Source organism: Lonchura striata, chromosome 11 (assembly GCF_050655825.1).
Source record: "Lonchura striata isolate lonStrDom1 chromosome 11, ASM5065582v1, whole genome shotgun sequence".
Taxonomy (NCBI): Eukaryota; Metazoa; Chordata; class Aves; order Passeriformes; family Estrildidae; genus Lonchura; species Lonchura striata.
The window spans coordinates 13,218,200-13,243,483 of NC_140713.1; the positions used below are offsets into that span (position 1 = coordinate 13,218,200).

The 25,284-nt window shown below is 40.9% G+C and overlaps 1 protein-coding gene across 1 annotated transcript in view; it reads left to right on the forward strand.

Moving 5' to 3' along the window:
* NKD1 (NKD inhibitor of Wnt signaling pathway 1) overlaps positions 1-25,284 on the forward strand; it is a 106,327-nt gene that overhangs the window by 44,267 nt on the left and 36,776 nt on the right. The window contains exon 4 of the mRNA XM_031505848.3: positions 23,438-23,495. Coding sequence (XP_031361708.1) covers positions 23,438-23,495 — 58 coding nt within the window. The remainder of the gene's footprint in view (positions 1-23,437; positions 23,496-25,284) is intronic.

Genomic DNA, 25,284 nt, shown 5'->3' on the forward strand with positions numbered 1-25,284 from the left:
TAGCATCTTCTGAATACTCAGCTACTTAATTTTTTCTTTGTAGTTACACCTTTTGCCCTTTTGCAGAAGAGGATTAAATATTTTAAGTGTGTTATATCAATTTTTTCTTCAAGAAAAAGACCATATGGTTGAAACGATGCAAATTACAGGTTGACCTGGGTGGTGGTTGCTATTCTCCTGAGATGCTGGCAGTATTTCTGATGGTAGCTTCATTATACAGATATTATTGAAACATGGAAAACCTCAAATCTTCCGAGTTTCTTCAAACTCACATTGTCTTTTTGCTTGTATTTCCCTTAAAAGTAGTCAACTCTTCTGTCTTATGAAATTGCTCAAAGTAACTTTTTTCAAAATACATTTGTTCTTAAGAAGAGATTTTTTCCATTGTCTGTGTTCCTAAAACAGTAATTCCCTTTCTGAACTCCTGAGCTGCTTTTGCTTCTGTTAAAAAACTTGGCCAAATCAGATTTAAGGAAAAGAGAAAGAGGATAAAAGATCAAGAGAGATGGAAAGTATTTAGTGGCATGTTTTTAAAGAAAGTGTTGTATGAAGTGTTGTACAAAGACACTGTAGTATCAGTCTGAGTTGCTGTGTAGTTTCTAAATGTGTGTGTTTCATGAGTTTTACGGTAAGGAAATTACATCTTTTAGAAGGAGTTGTTTCTTTGGAGCCTTTCCCAACTTTTCTTTGGGTCCCAAAGAAGGTGTACAGGAGCTTTTGGAAATTTACAGCATTCCCCTATGCTAACTGTGGGACAGATAGGTAAATCCTGATAGACCGAGACAAATTACATGCACTTGCCTGTCTGTAAGAGACAGTAATACACTGGAAAAATATTTCTTTGCCAGCACCTTTCCCACGTTGATTCATCTCGTTCCAGCAGCTTAATCATGGCCATTTAAATGTGCTATTGCAGATATTAATTCAGTTTGACACATCTATTTTCCATACACTTGGGAAGGAAATCTCTTTCTACTGGTTCCCTACTTCAAGACACAAAGCAAAACAAAATACTAAGGAATGCTATGTGATTGGTACCAGCACCGGATGCTCTATTTGTTTGTAAGTTCTTGTTCTTTTTGAAATAAGCTCCAGTGGCAAGAGAGGCCTTTAGACAATCTGGAGGGGATATAAAGAATGTGCTTTGTTTATACTGAGATAAAATAATTGAGCTTTTCTGTTGCTGCCTGAAAGCCATGTCTCCAGTTTCTGGGACCTGTTTACTGTGTACTGTACAGAGCCTGCAGCCCTTCTGGAGCAGATCGGGACTCCCCTGGCCTGTCTGCCGTTCCCTTTTTTATGGCTGGGTTTTTGAGCAGCGCTGGTATGCCCCAAACACCTGCCAGATTTGCATATCATTCTTGCTTGGCTTGAGCATCCACTGCAAAGTTGGCACATGAACTGTGGAGAAGCAGGGCTAGTGTTTTGATTGCACGCCAGAGCCTGATACTGAAATAGGCAGTGGGAAGGAATCCAGTAATTGTTGGCCTCTGATCAATGAAAACTGTCGTTAGGCCAGTAAATCGTCGGTATGTGGGCTTAGTTCTATATATCATCTCTGGGCTGGTGTCACCCTGACTCCAGGACGAGAACATTATCAACATGTCATCAAGTCTGCCGGGAGCTTTTTATTACTTTTTCTCCCTTTGATTTATATCCATTCTCAAATTTCACACAGGTCAGGTTTGACAACACACTGGAGGGACGTTGAAGGGATTGTTTCTTTGGCACAGAAATAGATTTGCCAGCCCCATCTAGCAGGAAGCCCCTCTCCTTCTTCCCTGTATAGTCCAAACTGGTCTTCCTCTGGACTGCCATCCACCAGTAGTGCTGTGGGAGTAAGGCCAAGCAGCCTCTCTGGAGTGTGCAGATGTACCTGCTCAGGAAAAACATCCTCCTCTTCCCACTGGGAAAATTAAATCTGTACTGGCTATAAAAACTGCAGCTTCTGTGGCTTTGCTAATGTTTTTCAAAACAGTGAAATGGACGGTCATTGTTATGTGTGGATGTGGGATAATGTAATTTCTTATTTAGGTAACTTTCTGTGAAATAAGATATTTTCTACAGTAACACCTGCAAGAAGGTACTGCTAAAGCAATAGCAGAATAATAGTAATTGTGATAAAGACCTAAACTTACTTTTACATGAAATCATGAGTGTTCACAGTGTAAAACAAAGGCCTTATTTTTGAGTTGGAGATGGGGAAGTATGTGGTATTTCTTCAGTAATTTTTTCCCTTATTCCCAACAACATTCTGAATTTTCAAGACCGAGTCTGGCTATTTCTCAGTAGCTGCTCTTGAGAATGATTAATGTTTCAAAGTATGTGGTATATACTGTTAGAGCCTATTGTAGCATTAAGGTTTGAATTCAGTTCCTTTTACATGCAAGTAACGACTGAAATCTGGAAAAAATCATAACTGGAAAGAACTTGGCCAGAAAATACGGATGTTGCCTGTTGGATTACAAAAGCAAGACAGCACATTCAGAGTTAAGGCTGAATGCCCAAGTGGCTGTGGTACACCAAGGGATTATGTGCTGCTGCCTTCTACATATAGGCACAGCGAGTCCGGATACAGCTAAGAGTCCAGACTCTGATTTTTCCCAGATTTAGCTGAACTTGAAATGTTCTGTTTAAAATAACTCTCTGTGGATTCCACCCTTGAATGTAGGATAGCTTTATTTAAAAGCAAAATCAGATAAAAAGTTGCTGGTTAAGGTGAATGGCTGGCTTTTAACAGGCTGAGTGACTTTTCTGGATACCTTTTTTTTTTTCCTAATGAGTAAATCCTCATTAAAGGACACTGTTTAAATCTGATCATGGCCCCATTTCAGCAAAGCACTTAGTGTTTCCTGAAGTATGTGGGAAGTCAGTGAGATTACTTAGTTGCTTAAAGTTAAGCAAGTGCAGTACCGAATTGGGATGTGCATGAGCACAAGATTAGTTGCTACACAAATATAGACCTTACTACCCAAAGTTAAATATTTTGAATTCTTTTTTAATCTTCTTAATGGGAAAGTGAGTAGGCTGCCTTGAAACTCCTTTCTTGCCAAATTCCATTTCTTAAATCAAAGCTCACATTTGAATTACATGACCACAAAAAGCATTATAAACTAATAAACCTCTGAATTTGTTTACAGTTATGTAAATTGAAAAACAGACAAACCAGCTTAAGATTTCTTTGTTCTTATTTTTCCTTTTCCTTTATTTTTTTTTTTTTTTTAGCATTTGCTCTCAGGCTCAGGCCTTTGAACCGTGTTCTTTCCTTGGCTGTGTTTCACTCTTCCTGCACACAAACTGTTCAAGGGAGCTGCAGTCTGCTGGCAGTACAGTTTCACATGCCCAGGTGACAGACCTGCCTGCCCTGTTAGCAGAGGGCTTAAATGCAGCCTGGCCAGAGGGCTGCACACCTGACTCGAGTGTCCTGGTGTGGTGACATGCTCTGTGTGCAGTTAGGAAACTTGTTCTCCTCAAATTCCCTTCCTGCTTCCATGAGATGAGCAGAATGCACACTGCAAGGGGAGAGCTAAGGCTCTGTGTGCAAGGGCATAACAAAAATAAACACAGTGACAAGACAAAAAAAAAAAGACAAAAACCACCACAACCAAAAAACAGAGGTCTCTTCTCTAAACAAGCTTTTGTGTGTTATCTCCAGCAAACTGGTAAGAGAATTCACAGCATGAATTTGTGTGTGTGTGTGATCATTGGCCTGAGCATGTGGGCTTTAAAGTCTGGCGCAAATGGTATTTGTTAGTATTGTCCCTTGTCCTAAATTCTATCCAGAAAGTGAGATTTTGAAGCTATGATAGTTTCCTGCTCCATTTATTTATTTATTTTTAAACTTTTGAATTTGTTACTCTTTAATGGAAAAGACACTAAAGCAGAGGGGAAGGAGCTCTGCCTGTCAAAATAGGCCTTTGGAAATATCTTTAGCTAAAATAAATGGAGCTTTATTGGGTACATTCAGGATTCAGTCAGGATGCAAAGGAGTACCCAACCCATAACAAGCCCAGCAGCTGCAAAGTTTTCTTTGCAGGCGTTGTATAAGAGAATCACAAAATTAAGCTGTTAACGGGGATTCTGGTGCCACATTACAATGGATAAGTACTGGGTATACAGAGTTATTTGCCATAAAACCAGATGAACTTAAGCTGAAATGCTCTGGGTTTAGTACTGTGTGAGAAAATAGAGAATACCACAGACTTCAGTGTGAAATCCCTATAGTGAAACACCTCAGCCCATCCTAGGACACAGAATTTTTAAACTGGTGTGCTGTAACTATCCCACACACTGTGTTTTGCAATCTAAGACAGGTTGTGTTCAGGTTCCCCAAAGTCAAAAGCTTGTTCCATATTAAGAGTCTGTCCCAGGGCTTCCTAGCAGCATTTGAGTCTCCAGTATCCATCAATTCAAATGGTCCAGAAAATGGTGAAAAGTTCTGTTCCTGTGCACTGCAAACCCTCTGTATCTTGTTTGCAGGGTGAAGTTTTAGGGACACTCCTCTAACTCAAGCTGCTGGGATTTCTCCTTTGGCCCTGGAGAGCCTGGAAGGACTGTGGGTTTACAATAAACATCTGAGCAGTTCATTTTTCCATCAACTTGATGTAGCTTTCAGGGCCTTTATTTCTATGATATGTGTTTTTCTAGCCTGTCTCTGTGCTTTTCCCACTTCTCAGGTCTTTTTTGTTTCCTGGCATCCCTGTTATGGATTATTACATCTGAGCTATGTCCCTGGAGACAGTTATTGCTTTTCTGCTCCATACACCCCATTCAGGAGTAAGGTCTGCACTGGAAACACTGGTGTAAGAGCAGCTCACTGAGGATCTTCGGGGACCTTTGGGGATCTTTGGGTGCTCAGGTGCTGCTGGCACTGCAGGGCAGCATGGGGGAGCTGCTGCTGGGTGAGGACCTGCTCTGTCAGCTGCCCATGCTGCTTCAGCAGGGTGACAGAAATTGTTGGCAGAAGAAGGGTTGAAGAAGGGTTGGCAGAAATTTGTTCAGAGAAATTTGACAGAGAATTCATCTGCCTCTCTTTCCATAATATAAGGCTGTAGAAGAGCTTTACTGGAAGACATCATCTCTGGAATTATTTTCTTCATATCCATTTTTTTTTTTTTCTTTTCAATTCTTGCTAATTTGTTTCAGTTTTGTTTAAAGCAGTTCCTTTATGTACTAGGTGTTGATACCTAACCTATATTTTACGTATGCATGATCTGAGGAAATACCATTTACATGCCACAGAAATTTTTCTCACTAGGGCAGTGTTCTGAGTGCTTTCTGCTGTCAGCCAGCAGCCCATCTCATTTCTGTCAAATGAGCAGTAGAATTTGTTCATAATTTCTTGGAAATATTAGTCTCCACTGGATATCTGTCTCTGAATTGCACCACATTTTGTCACACTCCCAGCAGCTCATTCTCACTTGGATAAGGCTGTGGCTGTTGGAACCATATTGTAAGAAATTTGGAACTCAGAAATGGCTGAGAGCTAATGGTCAAATCTTGCAGATGCTCATGTGTGTGCTCATTTTGAAGGGAAGCCCCTGCAACTCTAAATCTAGGAATAGCTTTAAGAGTTGAAATTCAGGTTGTTGAATTCACAGTAGCGGCCATGGCTTTAGTCTTTTCATCAGGTGACAGATGTTTGCAGGTTTTGGCTCTGAATAAATCAGGAATAAAACATCTGGGCTTGTTCTTCATGTACCTACATCCCATCTTCCTTCCTGTTGTATCCTTGCTGGTTTCCCTTTTTGTTTTAGTCTTTCTGATTATTCCCTTTTCACTGCATGTACTATTTTATACCTTGGCCTTGTTTCTATCATCCCATTTAAATCTTGCCTATATTACCATTTAGGCTTCTTGTATCACTTTGAAGCTTGTTTCTAATGAGGGCTGATTAATATTAGTATTAGTGTGATGCAGTACTGGTGTTCTGATAGCTTGTGACTTTCATTTATTTTAAGCATTCATTTTATATTATTGATCCAGCAAATTTAAATTTACTCCTTTAAGGAGTCGTATTGGTTTCAAAAGAACTATCCATTTGAGTAAGCTTTAGTGTCCATGCAAAAATTTCCATTACTGGGTACATTCTCTGCATCTGTTTCCCAGTCTTCATGTATCTTTAAGCCTTGCCTTTTAATTTCTTCCATCCTTAGTGGCCTTTGTGTTTTTAAAAATAGCTATACTTTAAAAAAAACATTTAACTTCTCCTAGATTTCTTACTTTATCATCTTCTGCTGTCATTATCCTGGGTCTGTGTGAAACTACCTTGTTCCTTCAAAAGTGTTGGTAGGTTCCAGTAGTAACTGTAAGGTGATAGTTGAAGCAAATAAAGACAGATATGCAGCAGTTTGTTTGGGATGAAAGACTATTTTAGTCTAAAGTGAGATCTGCAAGGCATGACATATGGTCCAGGGCATTAACCTGCAGCTGGCCTATGCTAAGCATTGGAAATAAGGTCTCCTTCCATGAAAATCAATTACAAAGCTTCCATTTACTTAAATGGGAGATGTTGCAAATCCACAATGTGTATTTTTTATATTTGCACACATCAGAGTAGAGTGACTTATACATTCAAACTTCTGTTCTAACATTTTGAGGAATTCTGTATTTTCCAGTGCAATGCCCAGGTGTTTATTTTGGTAAGATTGTTGGTGTCTCATCTGGGCGAACACAGAGGTGAGCAATGAGGTTCCAAGCTGTGCTCTTCCTTTTCCAAGGTCCCCAGTTTCCCTCTTGCTCCACTCAATCGTTTCTCTTTTTCTCTCTCATAACTTTTTCTTTTAGAAGCAAAAGTGCAAGGCAGGTTTGCATACAAAGCAGGTAAATAGAACAAAGTCTATGGTATGCTTAAGGCTGGTTGTAGTGAAGAACACTAGCTTTGATAGTTCAGATATTTTTCTCTGGTTTTTAGTACCTGGCAGTGGAATAGATCTAAGGAACTGAGCAGTTGGTTAGGGACAATTGTTGACCAGCCTTGCTTCAGTTATATCTATGAGCTCCAGAGCAATTCTTTACACTTTGTGCAGCCACGTGCCCTCAAACCAAATTATGCAATAGAAAACTTGGTAGAATTGATAATGAAGTAAAAAGTCTGTCATGCAGTCAGAGCATCCTCAGACTGCACGGGAAGAATTAACCAGTCCTTGTTCTGATCATCCCATAGAACACTGAAGGTTGTGCATTTGCAGTATTGACTCTTAAATTCTGCGTCAGTCTGAATAAAATCTTCATTTGGTTGAAAATGGCAGTGTATGCTAGCTGGAGAACAATAACCTTTCTATAACTGTTGTTGGGATTTATGAGTGAATTTTTATCTTAAGGCAATACTTTGTTCAGCCGTTATACATGGTTACAGCTCTGGGCTGAGGCACTGTTAACTGTAGTGCCTGGGACATCTGGAGTAAATTTTAATAGTATCAGGAGGACAGACTGATCAAAGTTTCAGGTCATTTGCAGCCTTGTGCTTCCTTCTTGTGTATCAGGAATTTCTTGCTCACTGCCCTCTTTCTTTTCTGTTTGCAATATTTTTCTTTATGGTTGAAGAGGAACTGTAGCCTCCCAAGAGGTAAAGAAAAAATGAGGAGACTCTTCAGTGACTAACATGAGCAGACAACTGATTCAGTAATGAGGTTCATTAAATATGGTGTAAATAGTGGTGCAAATACCTTCGTCAGGCACGTGGCCCCTTAGAAGACTTTGGAGCCAGGATATTTCCTTTCATCATCAGGGCTTTGCAGAGGTGCACTGTTGATTAGGAGCACAAATGTCAGGTTGTCAGTGTGCTGAGTTGGGAAAGCATGTCTGAACAGACTCCCAGCAGGAAAATCACTGAGCTACACTTAACAGGTGAAAAAAGGGAGGAACGGGAGGAACTGAGAGAGAAGACCACTGTTAATGGAAGGCAGCTGACTGGAGAAGAGTGGTTGCAAAAATCCTCATTATTATTATTTGTTTTATGATGGATGTCATCCTCTCTCACTGTGTAGTGTCTTCTGAGGAGAAAGTGCACAGTAAACTGAAGGTTCCTTTTTGCACCATCACTGAGACTCTTCACCAGTCACTGTTGCATACACTTGGGATGCTCTAAGAAAGAGCTTTTGCTTTCTCCCATTTATATATTTAAAAGGTAGAATGACTGTCCTTGCAGATATTGTACTGCCTGGCTACTTGGTGAACTTAGACATGAGGGTAAGTCCAGAGGAGGACAAGGGAGTGGGACTTAAAAGTATTTTAAGGTCAAGTCAGTAATTTAAAACCAAAACCCTGTTGTATGGCTTTTTGATTTCCACTGTATGTCAAAAGAGAGTGACCTATTAAATGTAAATATGTCTTAAAAGACAAAACAGGTGACAAAACTTTTCTAACACAGGGTTGTCACAGCACAAGCCTCAGCTGAGAGGCAAAATGATGTGCCTGGTGACAGTGCAAGCACTCCTGGTTCTGTTATGGTGTCCTTAAATACTGAGAGGCTTATCTGCCCATTGCTGGCAGGGCAGAGACTCCCAGTCCAATGCTCACCTATGCTGTCACATTCCTGGGCTTCTATATCATTTGGAAGTATTGGCTTATGCCTAAAAGCATTTCTGTTCCCTGCAATGCAGTTAGAACCAAAATTTGTCCTTGCTGTTGAGTTAGAAATACAAGCTATTGCAGACCAGACCATGGGCAAGTGTTGCTTATACTCAGATTTTGAGACCTTTAATACAGATATCCTAATCTCTGCTTGTTGCTTCTGACTTACTTGGTTGTGTTGGCCCCCGTGTGCACTTCTGGCCCTGTCAGTTACTGTCTTTCCAAAGAACAAAGCCTTAGGTGCAGACAGCAATTGGCACCATTAGACCCTATGTGTGGCAAGAGCATGGCAATGATCCACTTGGAGTGGAAATGATTTTGGTGTCTTTGTAAGGTCCTGAGAACATGACGCCTAAAAAAATCTTTTGGTTAAATCACCCTCCATGGTCTGTGACACACTTGGCAGCTGAGGTGCTGTCCAGTGGCTTCCTGCATCTTCCCAGCGTGTGCTCTGATGACACAGAGCCAGCAGCCCGTGCAGCAGGGTACCCGTGCTGTGCCTGTGCTGCTGACAGCTGGGGCATGCTGCTGGGCTGGGCTGCTCCAGGGATGAGGGATTATACAGCAGCTTGGAGTGGGAGCAGTATAATGGTGCTGGCTGTGTGCATGGTTAATGGAACAACTTCTTCGCATGGCTCCTAGCCCTTATTTTAGTGATTTTTAAATAAAAGCTTTCTTTTTAAGAAAGGTTGCTGGTTCTTTTTAATGCACCTATTTGCAGGAATGGTTTTCATTCTCATCTGCTTTCCTCTGCCCTTTTTTTGTTGTATGGTTTGTTTCTTTGGGGTTTTTTATTTGTTTGTGCTGAGACCTTTTTTCCTTTGCAATTTGATTGATCCTCCTTCTTTCAATTTCACATTGGCTGGCTGCATATGGAACCCCGCCTGGCTTTAGCTGAGACAAAATCGACTGCACACAATTTCCCTCTGACAGCTTGTACAAGAGCAAACATTTCCGAAGAGCTGAAAGTCTAGAAATTCAATCAGCGGAAAACCTACTGTGTGGAACAGCTTTGCTAGTGCTACAGCTCCCTGCTGGGTAGAAAAGCAATCCAGTTACAATAAATCCTTAAGAGTGGAGTCATTTGGGTAAAAGGAAAAACAAAAGCTGGTTTATACAAACTGATTGGAGTCAGACGTTTTGACTTCCCATTGAAAAGGAAGTCAAAGACCAGGCTTGCTTGGTAATTTAAAGGGGAGATTGGCTCCTTTTATCTTTCTCTAGGCCAGAGTTCTTAATATTTTGCTTGTGGAATAAATTTGAAGAGTTTTCAATTTAAGTTAAAATATTTACATTGATGTCGATATTGATGCTATAACTGACTAGGAAACGAGTTGGTCTTGAATGTCCAGTGAAGGCACAATTTTATTTCCAGCCACTCTAATTTTGTTCTGCTGCTGTTACAGAAATGTGAAACTAGGGCAAAACTGGGATCAAAATCAAGGTTTGCATGTCCTGCCAGGACAGCTTGGGCAACAGTTTGTGCTATGCTGCTGGTGTGTCATGAGCTCATGAAGCTGTTGATGCAATCTGGGCTGCCTGACAGACTTTTCTGACTGAAATTAAGAGTTGTGCCTAGTGAGAAAGATTTGTTTGTGTTAATTATATTTCATTCTTTAAATAAAATCTATTAAAAATTAGCAGCATTAAAAAGTATTTGACATGAAAATAATGCCGGCCGAGATGCCAGTAATGACTGTGATGGAATATTTCCCCGAATTTATATTTAAAAAATTTAAATGAGTGTAGCTTGGGGTATTAAAGTCTCCTTGTTGTTTTCCTTTATTTTCGTGATTATTTGCACCACTCCTCTTTTCGTGCCTTTCTTACTGGAGCATATTAAAAGCACCACCAGGTTTGCATTGAAACAGTCTTTCTAAAGTCAAAATGAACTGTCTGGAAATGCTGAGACTTTCTTCTTCCTTTAATGCCTTTCTGGTGTTTACATAAGACTAGGTAAAACTTTTCTGGGTAAATGTGAATTTTAAAATGTTGCTGTCCCTTTATTAGGTGCATGGAGCCAGTCAACCCTGCTGGTCTCCAAGTAATCTGAATTGGGTTGTCATCCTTCCTCCCTCCCCTCCCAAATGTGTCTGGTCCTCATGGAAAACATTAAAAATTGTAAAAACATTTTAAAGGATTTCTGTGGGCCTTTATGTTTAAATAAGATGTTATAAATCATAGCAAATGAGTGCAAAACCTTGCCACAAAGATGGAGTTAAATTGGTTTAAAAAAGAAGGGCAGGATGGTAATCTGATGAGACTGTGAAAAATGCAGTTTCTGTCACAATCACATGCTGAGGGCTTTGTGGATCAGTGATGAAACTGAAGTACCCAAAGTTTCTCTTTCAGCTTTCTCCCACCCTCTATGGGAAGAGAAAATGTCTGTTGCGATCCCAAATGATTCCAACACTTTTGTCCAAGTGTTCTGTGCTAGAGCAGTGTTTCCTATGCCATCTGTCTAAAGGGGGCTGTACCCATCCAAGGGGAGCTCACTGAGGATGTGCTGGCCCTGCTGATGTGCTCAGAACATGGAAATGGTGCTCTCATGGCTTTTGACAGCATCCCGTGTCCTTGTTTGACTGGCTTGTCACAGCGCTGGCTTTGGCCTCCCCCATTTTGTGTGGAGTCTGATGCCAAGGCCAGCTTTAGTCAGGCACCCTCACTGTGTCTGAAATCACACATGACATTGTGCCTGGGGTCACACACCCTGTCACTGGGGGTTGATTTGAGCTACCTGTGTCCTCATGAGCCCTGGGCTGAATGGCACACTTTCACTGCCCAGGACCTGGGCTTGGTCACGGCAAGAAGCTCCGTGGGATCTGCTCTACTGCCAGCACCAAAGGGGAACATGGGCAATGCACACGGTGGAGTCCAAAGGCAGTTCCTGGCCCAGTGCTGCCCTGGTGGCTCAGAACCCATCTTGGTGGCAATGAAGCCCCTGCCCCCAGGCAGCCCCACAGCTGAGAGAGCTCCTGGTGGGGCTGCCCAGCCTCCCCACTGTTCAACAGTTCCTCAGTCCAGAGAGGGTGGGGAGTTTTGAACAAACCTAGAACCCAGATCCTAAAGGTGCATTATTTTGAGAGTTCGGTAAGGGTTGGAATTCATGGAATAGAATTCCAAATCTCCTGATTCCCTAAGGACTCAGTAGTGTTTCTGTGGTATTTCTGTGCCATCCTCTGTCTTCTCCTGATGTGGCCCCACTCAGTCACAGACTAGATTTGAGTTACCTGAACAGCTCTGCTCCCTGCTCTCCTGCTGAAGCTTCCTGATGCTCTGAAACGTGGTGGATGACCTCAGTAATATGGTATTTAACTTGCAAAGCCACAAGGCTTGAGGATGCCTTCCTTGTGACTCCCCAGAGGAAATGACCTATCCCCAAACAGTGAGGCAGGAGAGATAATAAGGAATCATTTTACGAGGAACCACATTTCATCCTCAACAAATCTGATAAAGGATTTTAGTTCTGGTTTTCCTAAACTGTTTACCGGTGTGTTTGAGGGATAATTATTTTGCAAAGAAGATGTGAACGGGAGTAGCAGCAGCTAAACTGGGGAGACTATTGAGCTGCTACAAGGAAAATTTTCATGCAGATGTGAGTGGATGCAGTCTGGTGCTTGCAAGCAAGCAGCAGTGAAAAAGTAATGATTCACATATTGTGCTTTTGTATTTGAACAGTTTGGAAAGAGACCATGGGTTGTTGCTGCTGCAGTAGGGCTTTGTTTCTCCTCTTCCAACTAAACCCCTGGAAGAAAAACAAGCAGTAGAATACACCTGCTTGTCTAAGACCTTTAAAACTCTTTGCTTTCTAGTTGTTAGATGAGGGATGTCAATGTATGCCTCCCCCTGATATTTTCTTTCCCATTGTTACTCGCTTTGTATGAAATCTGCAGTACAGTGGTGGGAACTTCATACAGACTTTTATACAGGCACTGCAGTGATGGATTTTTAGGAGTTTGTATTTGAGGGGAGAAGGGATTTAACATTGATGTTATATTTTTGTTTGTTGTGATTTGATATCCATCCCAATGGAGGGCAGAGAACCACTGAGAGAGGTGCTGCCAGGTGTGGCTTCCTACTGCTTTTTAATTCTGTGATCACAGAACACGTGATTCTGCAGTCCCCGCACAGACGAGTCTCCCACTGACTTCAATGGGAAATTTGCCTGCATCAGGGATAAAAGAGTGGGCCCCAAGTTGTGTACAATGATGCAATCTGATCCCCCTGCTGTGGAAATTGATGTAATCGCATTCTCGCCCTCCCCCCTTTTCTCAGCCCTTCTCCCTACCAACCCCTGGTGACTCCTGGGGGGCTTCTCACCAAACAGAGGGGAGGATGCAGCTGTGTGCTGAAGCAGCAGAGGAGAGGAGGAGACCTGCTAGCAAAATTTATGGGAGGGTTGTATCCTACATGTGATCCTAGAAAACAGCTAAGAACACAGACCTGCCTGCCCTGAAAAATGCAATCACCTGCTTCTGTTAAATGAGGGGATGTTTCTTATTTTTAGTTGTGACATTCAGGACACATCCTCCTCATGTGTTCAAGGCTGATTTACAGTGCCCCATGAACTGAGCAATCTCGTTGCCATCTGCATTCATTCCATGCAAAGGGACAGGGTTAGCTTTTTCTAGGGCTCTCTCTATTGTTATTGTTGACAGTCTCTGCTTTTCAGTGGTGCTTTTGTGCCCTGGCATGGTGCAGGTTGCTTGGGAAGAGTGAACCTTGAGACTGCTGCACTTTGTCACTGGGCAAGCTGGGCGACCTCTCAGATGCTTCCCTGCTTTGCCATTTGTATGGGGTTTGGGCTTATTTTTTTCCTTTGGGAATTCTAGGCTCAGCTGAATTTGTTCTGTGTTTTGCGGAAGAAAGAGCTTGTTAAAGAATTCCCTGATGACTTTGAAGTGAACTATTTATTTTCTCTCAAGGCTTACTCAGTGTAGCCATTTGCCCCCTCTCCTCTGTTTTTTCACCCCAGTGTTTCCTGAGCTACAAGCATTCTTGGAATATATTAGTTGTAATGAGTTATGTGGGCATCAAAAGTTTTCTTTGAAACTATATGGCATCAACATCTGTTAGCTCTTAGAGAACAGACACACAGACAAAGGGGGCTGTTGGGGGGAGGGAGGAAAAAGATATTAAATTCTGGAGTATGAAGTCTCCGTCTCAAAGACACAGGGGGAGGGGAAGGGGAAATCTGCTAAACTCCATGCTTTGATGTGGGCCCGCTGGCCCTGCCATTCCATTTATGGGAATGTGCGTGGCAGATGGGCCTGCACAGCTGCCTGCCCTGCCTGCTTGTGGCTGCCTGCTCTCACTGCCTGCTCTTATTGCCTGTTCTCACTGCCTGTTCTGCCTGCTCTTATTCCCTGCTCTTATTGCCAGTTCTTACTGCCTGCTCTGCCTGCTCTTTCTGCCTGCCCTGCCCTGCCTGCTGCCTTGCCCTGCCCCACCACCCCAAGCACTCTCTCCTGCCTGCCCAGCCTGTACCTCAAATCCTGCCCCAGCCTCTGTTGCTACAGTAACATTTTCAAGGAAAATGCCATATGCTCAATTTTTAGCAAGTGAGATAGGGAATTGGAATTTCTAATAATAGAGGCAACTCTTGAGTTAAAAAGAAAATGTTTGGAAGGGAACTATTTATTTGCTTGTAATCCTCCTGACATTCCTGTGAATCAGCATGCAATTGTTCATCTAAATCAGGTTTTTAAATGATGTGCATCTGTGGGTTTTTATTGCCTGTAATTAAAAAACCTGTGTCTGCTTTCATGTATTCAGCATCAGTCACCAGTCAGGCATAGTCACCGATGCTGGACTGCTTACAGGAATGTGTGGAGATAGATTCTGCTTTTTATTTTATTTTTTTCTCCAGAGCCTCATGGTGCTTGTCCTACATGCCAGGCCGCAGAGGAGAAAAGAAACCTCCATGTCTGTCTTTTCCTCCTGTTGGCTTTGTTTTTAGCCTTAATGTTGATGGCATTGTGCTTTGCTGGGACTTCCTGGCCCATTAAAACCCCAACCAGTTATAAAATGATTAGTTGACATACCTGGGCTCTTGGGACAAAGAGGTGGTTTAAAAAGGAATGTGAACCATCTGTTTTGCCAGCATCTCCCGTTGACAGATTTATGGCTCAGCATTAGCATATGTGTCCAGGGTCACACACCTGTGCTTCCTAACAAGGTAATATTATTTAGCAGGGAATGTTTTCATCCTGCAGATTCAGAGCTCTTTGCAAAGGTGGGCATCAAGAATTCTGCTTTACAGTTGAAAAATGAAGGCACAGAGAGATTTAAGTGATTTACCCTACACCACACAGTGAGTCTGTGGTGGAGCAGTTATTGAATCCAGGTTTCCTCCAGCTGCATAAATACACGTCATCCATTAGCAGGAAAAGCCTTAGAGCTATAAACATAATAGAGGAGCATTGATTATCATTCTAGGGGAGCTTTAAGCCCTCATGCTGTATGAAAACCTGAGCCTTATAGGAAGACACGGGCTATTCTCACAAGAAAGGTTCACAATGCAGCATGTTAAGGCCCTAATGACCACTGAACTTGGTGATCATCTTAAACCAGCACGTTATTCTGTCCTCAAGCTCTGTAGCCTTTTTCTACAAGCTTACTTCCCAGTGCATGCCTAGGTACAATCACCTCAGTGCACTTCAGCCTGTCAGAGTGTCTTGGTAACCAAATCTATCATGAAAGGAAGTTGAACAGAAAATCAGATTTATTACATAGCTACGCCCATCTGTCTGCTGTGGAGAAGAAGCCCAAAATAAGCAATTCAGAGAAGCCATTGAGCTTCTCCAGGCTAGAAGGAGGATGAAGATTTGTCCTCTTTCATTCATGTCTTTAGACATGTTCCTCAGTATAATCTATGTTGAAGATAAGATCTTAGGGACAATTGATTTTCCAATCAGCAAGGAGATTAGAGGGTAGTTAGAATGAAATAAGGTAAATAGCTGAATCTGTAGAGTGAGTTCATTTATTCTTCTGATGTAGCTTCAAAGTGAATTTAAATATAGCAAAAAGCAGTCATTTCTTATTTCAGCTCTATTTAATCTCAAAGACTGATGTTCTTTTTTAGTTGAAGATGGCTGGACCCTTCAGCAGGAAAGTAACTGCTGATTCTGTACATCTGTTCTAACAGTTGCTCTCAATTATATGATCTCTTATCTGGCAGAAGTCCTTGAAAACCTATGTTTTAGCCTATCACCTTAAAATTAGAAGCCTTAATAGTTACAGAATTCCAATAATAGTGTTAATGGAGGATGTCACTTTGCAAACACCTAGCAAGATTTCATAAATATCCATAAAATCTGGGATTAAAACATCATAAAAATAGTAATGTTCTGTCTTGACCTAGAATAATCTAAATAAAAGTGTACCCTAAATTGATCTTCTGAATATCTACAGGTCTTAACATACATTGGATTAAAGTTCCTAGTATTTTAAGGTATTATATCTGGTCTTTTTTTTTTTTCTCTATGTATTTCTATTTAGTTAAATGAGCAGGCAGGTAGCCTGCAGTGACTGACCTCTGAAAGAGGATGCTCATTTGCCCACTACAGTAGATGTGACAAAGACACTTGCAAAGAGCATGTTTCATTGTTGTCACTACCTGATTTCCACAGGCTGGTGAAAAGAAACAGAATACAAATATGAAGAAAGGACTTGTGTTTCATCCTGTTTGAAGGCCTGGTCCATGTGCTTGTTTTGGGCAAAAGAGGTTCAACTGCATATTGCTAGCAACCTGGAACAAGAAGTACCATGTTTCCTTTGTTATTCAGGTGCCCACCATGAAGGCTTTTGTGCAAGTGTCCATCTGCTGTCCATGTTCACTTCCTCATCAGGCTGGTGTTCATATTCCTGTGAATGGGCTGTCCTTGAAAGTGTATGATGCAAGAACTGCTCCTGGTACCCATTTGAGGGCTTGGAACAGGGTTATGAAGGTATTGGGGATGTTTTCTGCCTCATAAGCCTTTAATAGTCCATGGTCCTTTGAGTTTAAGAGTGTTTTTTGTTTTGTTTTGTTGTTTTGTTTGTTTGTTTTTTGCCCTCCTGTCTTTATTATCAGAGTATTTTATCAGCAGCTGGAATTGCTCTACAGGTAACTTCTGTGAGATGAGACTGCAGGAGTGCCAGTTCTGTCAAATTGGTGGATACAGATGTGTGATTTCAAACAGTGCTGCCATGTTATTATGGCTGGCAGTTACTGCTCCCAGAGAACAGAGGCAGCCAAACTGAAGGCATTTGTGTTTCACCATTTTATTTTTGAGCTGGTAGATCAGTGTGATCTTTATGCTAAGGTCCCAAGGGATGAATTTTGGTATCTGTGGTATAAGACCCATTGTGTCTTGCTGTCTCTGTTAGGAGGACCTTAATTTGGACACAGAGGCCAACAAGGCAGATAAAGGCAGTAAAATCCTAAGCCACAGCAGTTAAACCTATCCAATATCATCTATCACAGATCTCAGAGGAAAAGTCTGTTTTCTTAAGAACTCTACCTGCTGTGATTATATGATGAAGAAATTTTATCTGAGAGAAGCTTCAGTGCATGGTAGAGGAAGAAAAACCCTTCTGTAATGACAGGTTCTTATTTCAGAGAAAGAAAGCATTATAGAAGTTGAGCTTGTTTCTTCTGCTGACCAATCTACATTATTGCAGTTGCAGTGTGTATTTCAATGTGGGTCTAAAAAGTACAATCACCTTGACTTCCTCGAGTGTGAGCTGAAGAAGTCTATGCATTCTCTACAGAATGTTGCATCCTAGTGAATTATCTTTGTTATTAAATTATCCAGAATGGCAAACTTCAAAAAAGACCTCATGATTGCAGAAGAGAAAGGGAAATATGCTGTAGAAGAATAATACTAGGCTTAAAACAAGGCATAAATGTGTATTTCTCTGTAGTGGTTTTATGTATGGCATATGTTTGATTCTTACATGTATTCACCTGGTTTCAATTTTCATTATAGTGAGGCTTGGCACAGATACTTTTATCTGTGCAGGGCCCTGGGTTTATAGATTAATTATGAGCAGAGAAGGAAAGGAGGCTCTTGTCCTAAATAGAATACTGTAATACAGGAGTGTATGGTTTATTTGAAAAAAGCTTATGAGAGGAATCTTCAAACATTTTTGAAAGAGAGTATTACAATGAAGTCTTCATTTCCAAATGCCAAGAGAGCCAGATGCATGCCCAAAGCACATTCTTCTCTTTTGCCTGTAAGTAGTGATTGCACAAAATTGTGTTCATAAATACCTACTTTCATGTACATTTGACTGCATAGGTACCTGTACATGGAAGCTGCTGGTCTGATACAATGTCCTCTCCACAAATGTCTGACTACAAGCAGTTTATTTATTTATTTCCTTATTTATTTAATTTTCAAGTTTTAAGCCTAGCTATAAATCTGTATTTAAAGAATGATGACATGAGGATAACTGACTATCTGCTTCCACTTACATTAGATAAATAAATAATAAAGTAGTAATAAAGAAATTACACCATTATTTGAGGTGTCAGTTGGCTTCCTAGTGCCAAAGCCTGATTGAGCTGATCATAGTTACACATGGCTGTGTTTTAGTCCATGGGAAATTTCAGATTCCCCAAAGGGGAACAAGGCTCCTTCCATCAAGTGTGCTTCGAAAGTCTTTTTTTTCTTTCTCTTCAAGTCTGGACAAGACTAAAAATAGAGTAAAACAATGATGACTGCTGTGGGACTTGGATGGGTTTCCTGAAGTATCTTCAATAGATGAGGTTTTCATATTTTCACAGTCTGCTAAGGACTTGCTGTATGAAAATCGGACTTACTTTGGAAACTTGCTTCCTGCAAGCGAGACTGGAACATTCAGAATGGCCACTTGGCACCTGACAGGCCCTCAGTGGTTTGGTTGCCAGGCCAAAGGGCACCCTCATTCTCTTGAGCCTCTGTTTCTTGGGATTGTTTTTTCTATTATCAAGAATTGAAGTTTGTGCATAGGTGACACAGTGTTCTTGTTGGCAATGACTTTAAAACCATTTAAAATCTACACAACACATTAGAATTACCACATATCTTGTCCCTTGCAGTCCTGTTGTGAAATGCATTTCTTCAACTTTGCTCATTCCAAAACTTTATTGCATCAATATGAGAATAAAGAGAGAAAAACCCGTGTTTCAGTAAGATGGTTAAAAATAGGGACGAAAGGGTTTTGGTTGATGATTTGTCATTGTGCAAAAAAAAAAAAAAAAAAAAAAGGTATATATGATTCCTTGACAAAAACTTCATTAAGCAGGAAATATGTCCATATTTACTGCCAAAAATGTGGAAAATTAAGTGTCTTAAGGCCAAATCAAGGTATTTTAACAAGGTGTTTGAACAGGGAGAGAGGTAAAGCAACTTGTTTCTACTTGAGAAGAGGAACACCTTTTAGAAAAATGTTAATTAATGCAATATTGACTTGAGATGTAATACAAGCAGTAGGGGGGCCCAGGCTTTAAAAATGTGCTTGTTATAATGATAACCCACTTAAAGGTACTCCTTTGAAATATCTCTTGCATGTATGGATGCATCTGTCTATCCTTAACACTGGAGCAAAACTGTGTTGAGCACCGTGTTAGGTCAGGCACAGGCTGCTGAAATCCATGCTCAGGTTGCTGTCAGGAGCTTTGGCTCTCATGTGCCATAAATGTGCTGGGTGTTGTGGGGGTGACATGGAAAGGCAGAGCCAGGAGAAGGAGGAGGTAATAGTGGAGAGCAAGGTGGGAGCAAACAGTGGATGTAGGGACTAGGAGGCAGGACCAGGGGATGTGAGCACAAAAAGCACGTCTGTGCACAGCCTGGAAGGTGAGGTCAAGGAGCTTAACCTCAAGGTGGAAGCAGAAAGGGAGCCAGCAAAGGTGATGTAGGCAGAATAAAGGGTGAGTATTTGGATTGCAGCGTTTTGGGAGGGCTTGTGAGAAGGAAGTTGGTAGCTGGAAGCCCCGAAGTGAGTGCCTGGCCTTTGTCTCCAGAGACTTGTATCAGGAAGAAGACTGCACAGGGCAGTTAGGGCTGAAGTTGAGGTTTAAAAAAAATCAAAATTTCTGTCGAGTTAGGATTAATTGATGTCTGATTGCACAGGAAAGGTGGGAAGTGAGTGATGATTGCTGGACTTGTACCCAACTGAATAGAAACTCTGGGATGTGGGAGCTTTTAGAGGTTGTTTTTCCCCTCATGTATGTATATACTCAGCAACATTTCTGAGGGAGTTGCACTAATAAACTGTCCACTCCGACCCTCTAAAATGTGAGCTGAGTACAGCAGCATCTATCAGAATGGGATATATGGGGCACAAGGTCCTTTCTGGGCAGGCCAGGCAGCCAGCTGCTCTGGGTTGTGAAGCACATGTTTGAGCCTGAATCTTTGTCATTCACTGGGAGCTCTGTTGGTAGCCAACAACAGCCAACATCTTTATCTGGGAAACTCCTGGTGAAGTAGAAACACTTACTCTAGATGGGTTCCTGTCCAGCAGCCCATAGCCATGGCATGCTGGAATAATCCTTCTGTGTAAATGTTTCTTTTTATTCTTTCAAGTGCTCGCTGACCTCATTGATATAGTATTTCACAGGGTACATCTGGTTTTGGTTGTTTCATGACTCAGTGTTGCAGTTTGAGCAGGCAGTGCTGTGATTTAAAGCGTTGTGTCAGGACAGTGATGCACAGCTGCCTATGACCCAGATGTTGCTGCTGCTGCTCTTGGGCACTGCTCCTGCTGTGGTGGGTGCTGAGGGCCCTGTGGCAGAGCCTGGCCCAGTGCAGAGCTGTTCCTGCCTTTTTCATCCCCTTGAGCCAGTGTCCTCCTTGTGCCTGAGCACGCTTGTCCCCAGTGGGAACTATTCCTGCCTGGCTGTAGTGTTTGCCTCCCAAGAGAGCTTCTTGAGCTGCAAGTTCTGTTTTACCCATTGACCCTTTTCTTTCACTCTAGCCCACTTAATGAATTTGGGTTGCTGGGAGTAGATGCACTGTTTTATCCACTCTAAAGCAATTTGTGTGGGTTACTGGGAGAATATTATGCAGGATGAGCTGCAGTCAGAATTGTTTTCTCTGATGCTTGCTCAGCTTTTATACTTTTCTGTAGTGTGAGTTCATATACAGTGCCCAGAAACCTTTTCTCAGACAGGTGCATTCTGGTGTTTATCCAGGTTGCAACATCTATCCCAGTGGTGCTAAAAATATTCAGGTAACTCTCTTGCAGTTTTTTTTGACAGAAAAGTTAATGATGATAAGATGAATGAGAGAGTATATATTTTTGTCTCCTGCATTTTTTCCCTGTAGAATCTTAAGAGTTGCCCACACCCTTCTCAGATACATGACTGTCTATCAAAGATAATACATGTCAGAATCTTCCACAGAGGAATACCTTTGAATGGGAGCTGAGGAAGTGTGCTTAAACGTGTCACTAAATGTTCAAACGATACTCTCATCAGTTTCAGGCTGGATTGTCAATTTATGTGCTGTCTAAGAGTTATATTATGGTTCAGCAGCATGAAAAACACTTTTTAGAATGTGCTAATTTATAATAATTTGGTTTAAGGCAGAAACACTTACTGGAAATTTGCTTGCATTAAGTTACTACTTTAACTTAAATAACTAGAAGCTAGAGAAGGAGTGAAACTAGACTGGAATATAAAACATATTTGCTTAAGACCCATGTAATGATTAAAAGTGAGGAAATAAGGAAGCCAGTGTAATGAATATTAATGCTTCACTCTGCTGTTTTACACTCTGTGTCTTCCACTATTTTCCTCTGAGATACTTGATAGTGCATTTTTCATCAACAAATGTATGCTTATTTTTAAGTGATGTCTTTTGACATATAAAAATCCCAACAATTAATGATTTGTGAGTTTTGTAGAGCATGAGATTAATGACATTTTAACAGGCAGTGTTTAATACCCAGATGCAATGCTTGCTTAGCTAAAATTTTAGGAGGTGAAAGCTACTATCTAGGTAGTATTCTCAGAGATACACCACAAGTACCTACCCATTGCATATTTGCTGATCAGAAATACAGAAAATAGTTTTTTTTTTCCCCAAGAAGAGTGGGAATTCCAAGACAAGAAAACCCCAAATGAAACAATTATTCAATATTTAGCATTGTGGGAGAGCAGAGTCACTTTTATCTATTGGAGAAAATCTATATTTTTATCCATTATCTATTGGAGCAGGCAGTGGTATGCTCTCACAGCTTCATGGAAAATTGTGACATGAGGGAATTTGATCAAACAAATAAATGTGTATTAACTTCTAGGTGGTCCTAAAAAAATAATCTTCTTGCAACAGTATGATGCGTCATGCCAACATTTTATGTCTTCTTTTCATTCTCTGTTCCTTCCATAGTTTTTAAGGTAATGATTGGTGTTAATCAGCAAATGCCCAGGAACATAGAGGTTTTTTACTGGAACAAAAGTAGATTTTTGTGAAGTTCTACCTGGAAAGATAAATCCAGAATGTCAGCTTTTATAGCAGCATTGTGCTGTGCTGTATCCCAGCATTCCAGGCCAGTTTGCCAGCATTTCCCAGAGACACTTGTCCTGCAAGGTCTAACTTTACTTCAGGGGATTTGATTGGGAAGAGGCAGTATTTTCAGGCTTTCTGGGCTAGGTATCCAGTGTTGTTAGTGAAATCTAATTTTTAACATGCTGTTGCAGAAATTGATACTGAATAATTCCTAAGATACGCTTTTGTGGCTTAGTTACTCTGTTATAACTAATCTCAAAGAATAACATTTGGGCATGTGGAAGGTGAAGAACCTCTGCCAGCTTTTTTGAGAGAAAGAGGTGAACTGCCTTTATCATGATCAAATTCCTTAACAATAAAACTAATGAATACAACCAGACATTAATTTTCACAGGTCCTTATCCTTATCGTGTACTAAAAGCTCTCCAAGGTCAACTTCCAGCCCACAGGTTGATGCTGAGAATTCTGGCTCTGTGCTGCTGGCCTGTTTTTGCAGATGCAACTGGAATGGCTGTGAGTGCAGCATGCCAGTTTTTTAGGCTCATATTCTTCTTTGTCACCGTAACTTTATCAGAGGCAGAGAGTGTCTGGGGAAACTCCAGGGAGCTGAATTGCAGTATAAGGTCAGTGATGCTGTGGTGCTGCCAAAGCTTTGGAATGGCTGAGAGCAGTCAGGACATGAGGATAGCTGCCATTGCTTGTGGTTTAGCTGGGGTGGGGTGATGGAGCTGGAATGGTTTGTTAATAAGAGAGTAAGAACGCTCTTCAGAGCCTTTCTAACTCCACATTACCTCCACATCCCACTGATGCCCTTTCTTCAGCACCACTGGAGAAATGTTTTTTGGGTCTGAGATAAGTTCATCTGCCTATCTATGGCATCTGCTTCTGTATTTTCTAGACATACTAGGCTTGACAGAATTTCATTAATTTCAGAACTGAAGGCTCAGGCAGCTTATCAGAATCTGTTATCTGCTTTTCTTGGGTGACCTCTGGCATACGGAAGTTTTCTGTTTGTTGGTGGAACCGAATGATAACATTCCTCTGTGGCTAGTGAAGGGCTTATTTCTCCTTTATCATTTCCATTTGGAATTTTTTAATCTTGCTTGCTTGAAAGAACATTGAAAGGCTAAGTATTACTTTATAAAATTATTTAAATATGATCTTTTTTTTCTTTCCCGTGTAGTCTATTCATCACCAAATTTTTGTCCAGAAGTATGTCCAGAGCATTGTAAAATAGCAGCAAATACATTGACTACCACTAATAAGGTGATTGGCTCCTTTCCTGGATAACACTTTGTGTTCTCATACATGTTATAAATGACTTCTAGCAATAATAAGTGCATATTGTTATTTGTAGTTAATTTGTTTTGTTTTGTTTTAAACAGGATTTATCTGGGGAAGGCTACAGAGACACTATTGGTGATGAACACTTTCATCTAGAAGGTATTTAAAGAACAACATTTTTTGGTTAATATAAATGAGTATTGGAATAAGTTAGTCAATAAATAAGCGAGAGAATGCATATATTTAGAGTGCAGTTCTTGATCTACTGATGTGTCATTTGAGTGCAAAACTATTAAGATGGAAAATAGGGTATTATTTCTGTATCTGCTACTACTTGTATTGGGAAAAGTCACCCAGCTGAATCACAGGTACAAAGTGTTTTAATTCAGGGTCTCACCATTTTCTCCAGGTACTTCTCCTGACATTGGTAGGAGTGATGGATGTCACTGTCCTTGGCAGAGGTGGAAAATGAGTGAAACTGTTATCTCTGGGTTGTGTGGGACACTGCACTCCCTTCTGGCTTACACAAACTTAGAAACTCCCACGTTAATTTCTAATAAGGACTAGAGACTCTTACTCAACACATTTTTCTTGACTATGAATGGAATGATTATTGCCTCAGACAGTTTTCATCTCCTGCTATGTGAGCAGGCAGTGGAGATGGAGTCATTGTTGTGGTGGGAAGGGCCTTTGGTGCCTGTGAGTGTGGATGCTGCATTCTGCCAGAGAACTCACCCGAGGTACCTTGAGTTTCAGGGACAAGTGGGGGTTCTGAATACAGGAGATTCATTTGTTGCTCATTCCTTTCAAGGAAATGAGACCAGAAATTCTCGAGTATAACATGGACTGTGTGCTGGACTTATATTAACACTAGTGGAAACAATATGCCCAGTTTATTTGGAGCAATGAGCTATGTCAAGCTTAATCTGGAGATTTCTATACTTTTATAATCCAATAATTTGTTTCTGGCATTAGAAGCTTTTGTTTAAACAGAATGTGAAAGACTTTCTGTTAAGAATGTCTGCCTTCCAGTTCCTTACCTTTACAGTGTGCTAATATACTGTGATTTTGGGATTCCAAGTTCCTCTCATCCCTAGTTTACAAAGATTTCATGTATTGTATGTGCCATAACATAAGAACTTAATTTTGGTTCGTGCTTGTAGGCTACTGTTTATCACAAAGGCAAACTATACTTGCCATGATGGAGTCAGTGTTTGTTGAGTGGTTTTGTATTTACCTTCACCACAGTTTTCCAATCTCTCTTTAGTAGGACATAAGGTAGGATTTTAATTTTAGAATTATAGGAGAAACTACTTCAGACAGCATATTAAATGTCAGCAAGGTGAATATTTCATTTTCTTTGTCTAATTCTATCTTTCCTTGCCTCTAATTATTTCTTTCTTTGTTGTGTAGCATTATCTTGCATAGCAAACATAATGTTCAATATAAAATATTTTCAAACTAGTCAGCAACAAGATTCTTTTTATTGGAATTTAAAAAGCCTTTTAGGTAACTGTAATTTCAATCTTTCAGCAGTTTCACCTTATTGCTTCTGATGAATCTCCTTTGTTATGAGATAGCTGAGTAGCAAAGACCAGATTTAGATACCAGCAGTGGTCGATCCTTTGTGTGCTGTCACCATGGAAGAGTTGTTCTGTGGCATCTTTCCAGCTGGGAGGAGGAGGACTGCTCCTGCCTTCCTGCCCTGTGCTCAGCAATGCATGCAAGTTGTCAAAGCTTGCTCTTCATCCCTTCTGCTCTCAGATCTCCAGGCTGTGCTTTCCATGCTGGGGGCAGTGTTAACCACTTCCTCTTTCATTCAGATATTGAAAATCTTATAATTGTCAGACAATACAACAATCATTGTGTTAAAGCATCCTTTATACTTGCATTATACTTTAAAGATTGTGCTAGTACTAGCATAAAATTGTGATATTAGGTAAAGTGA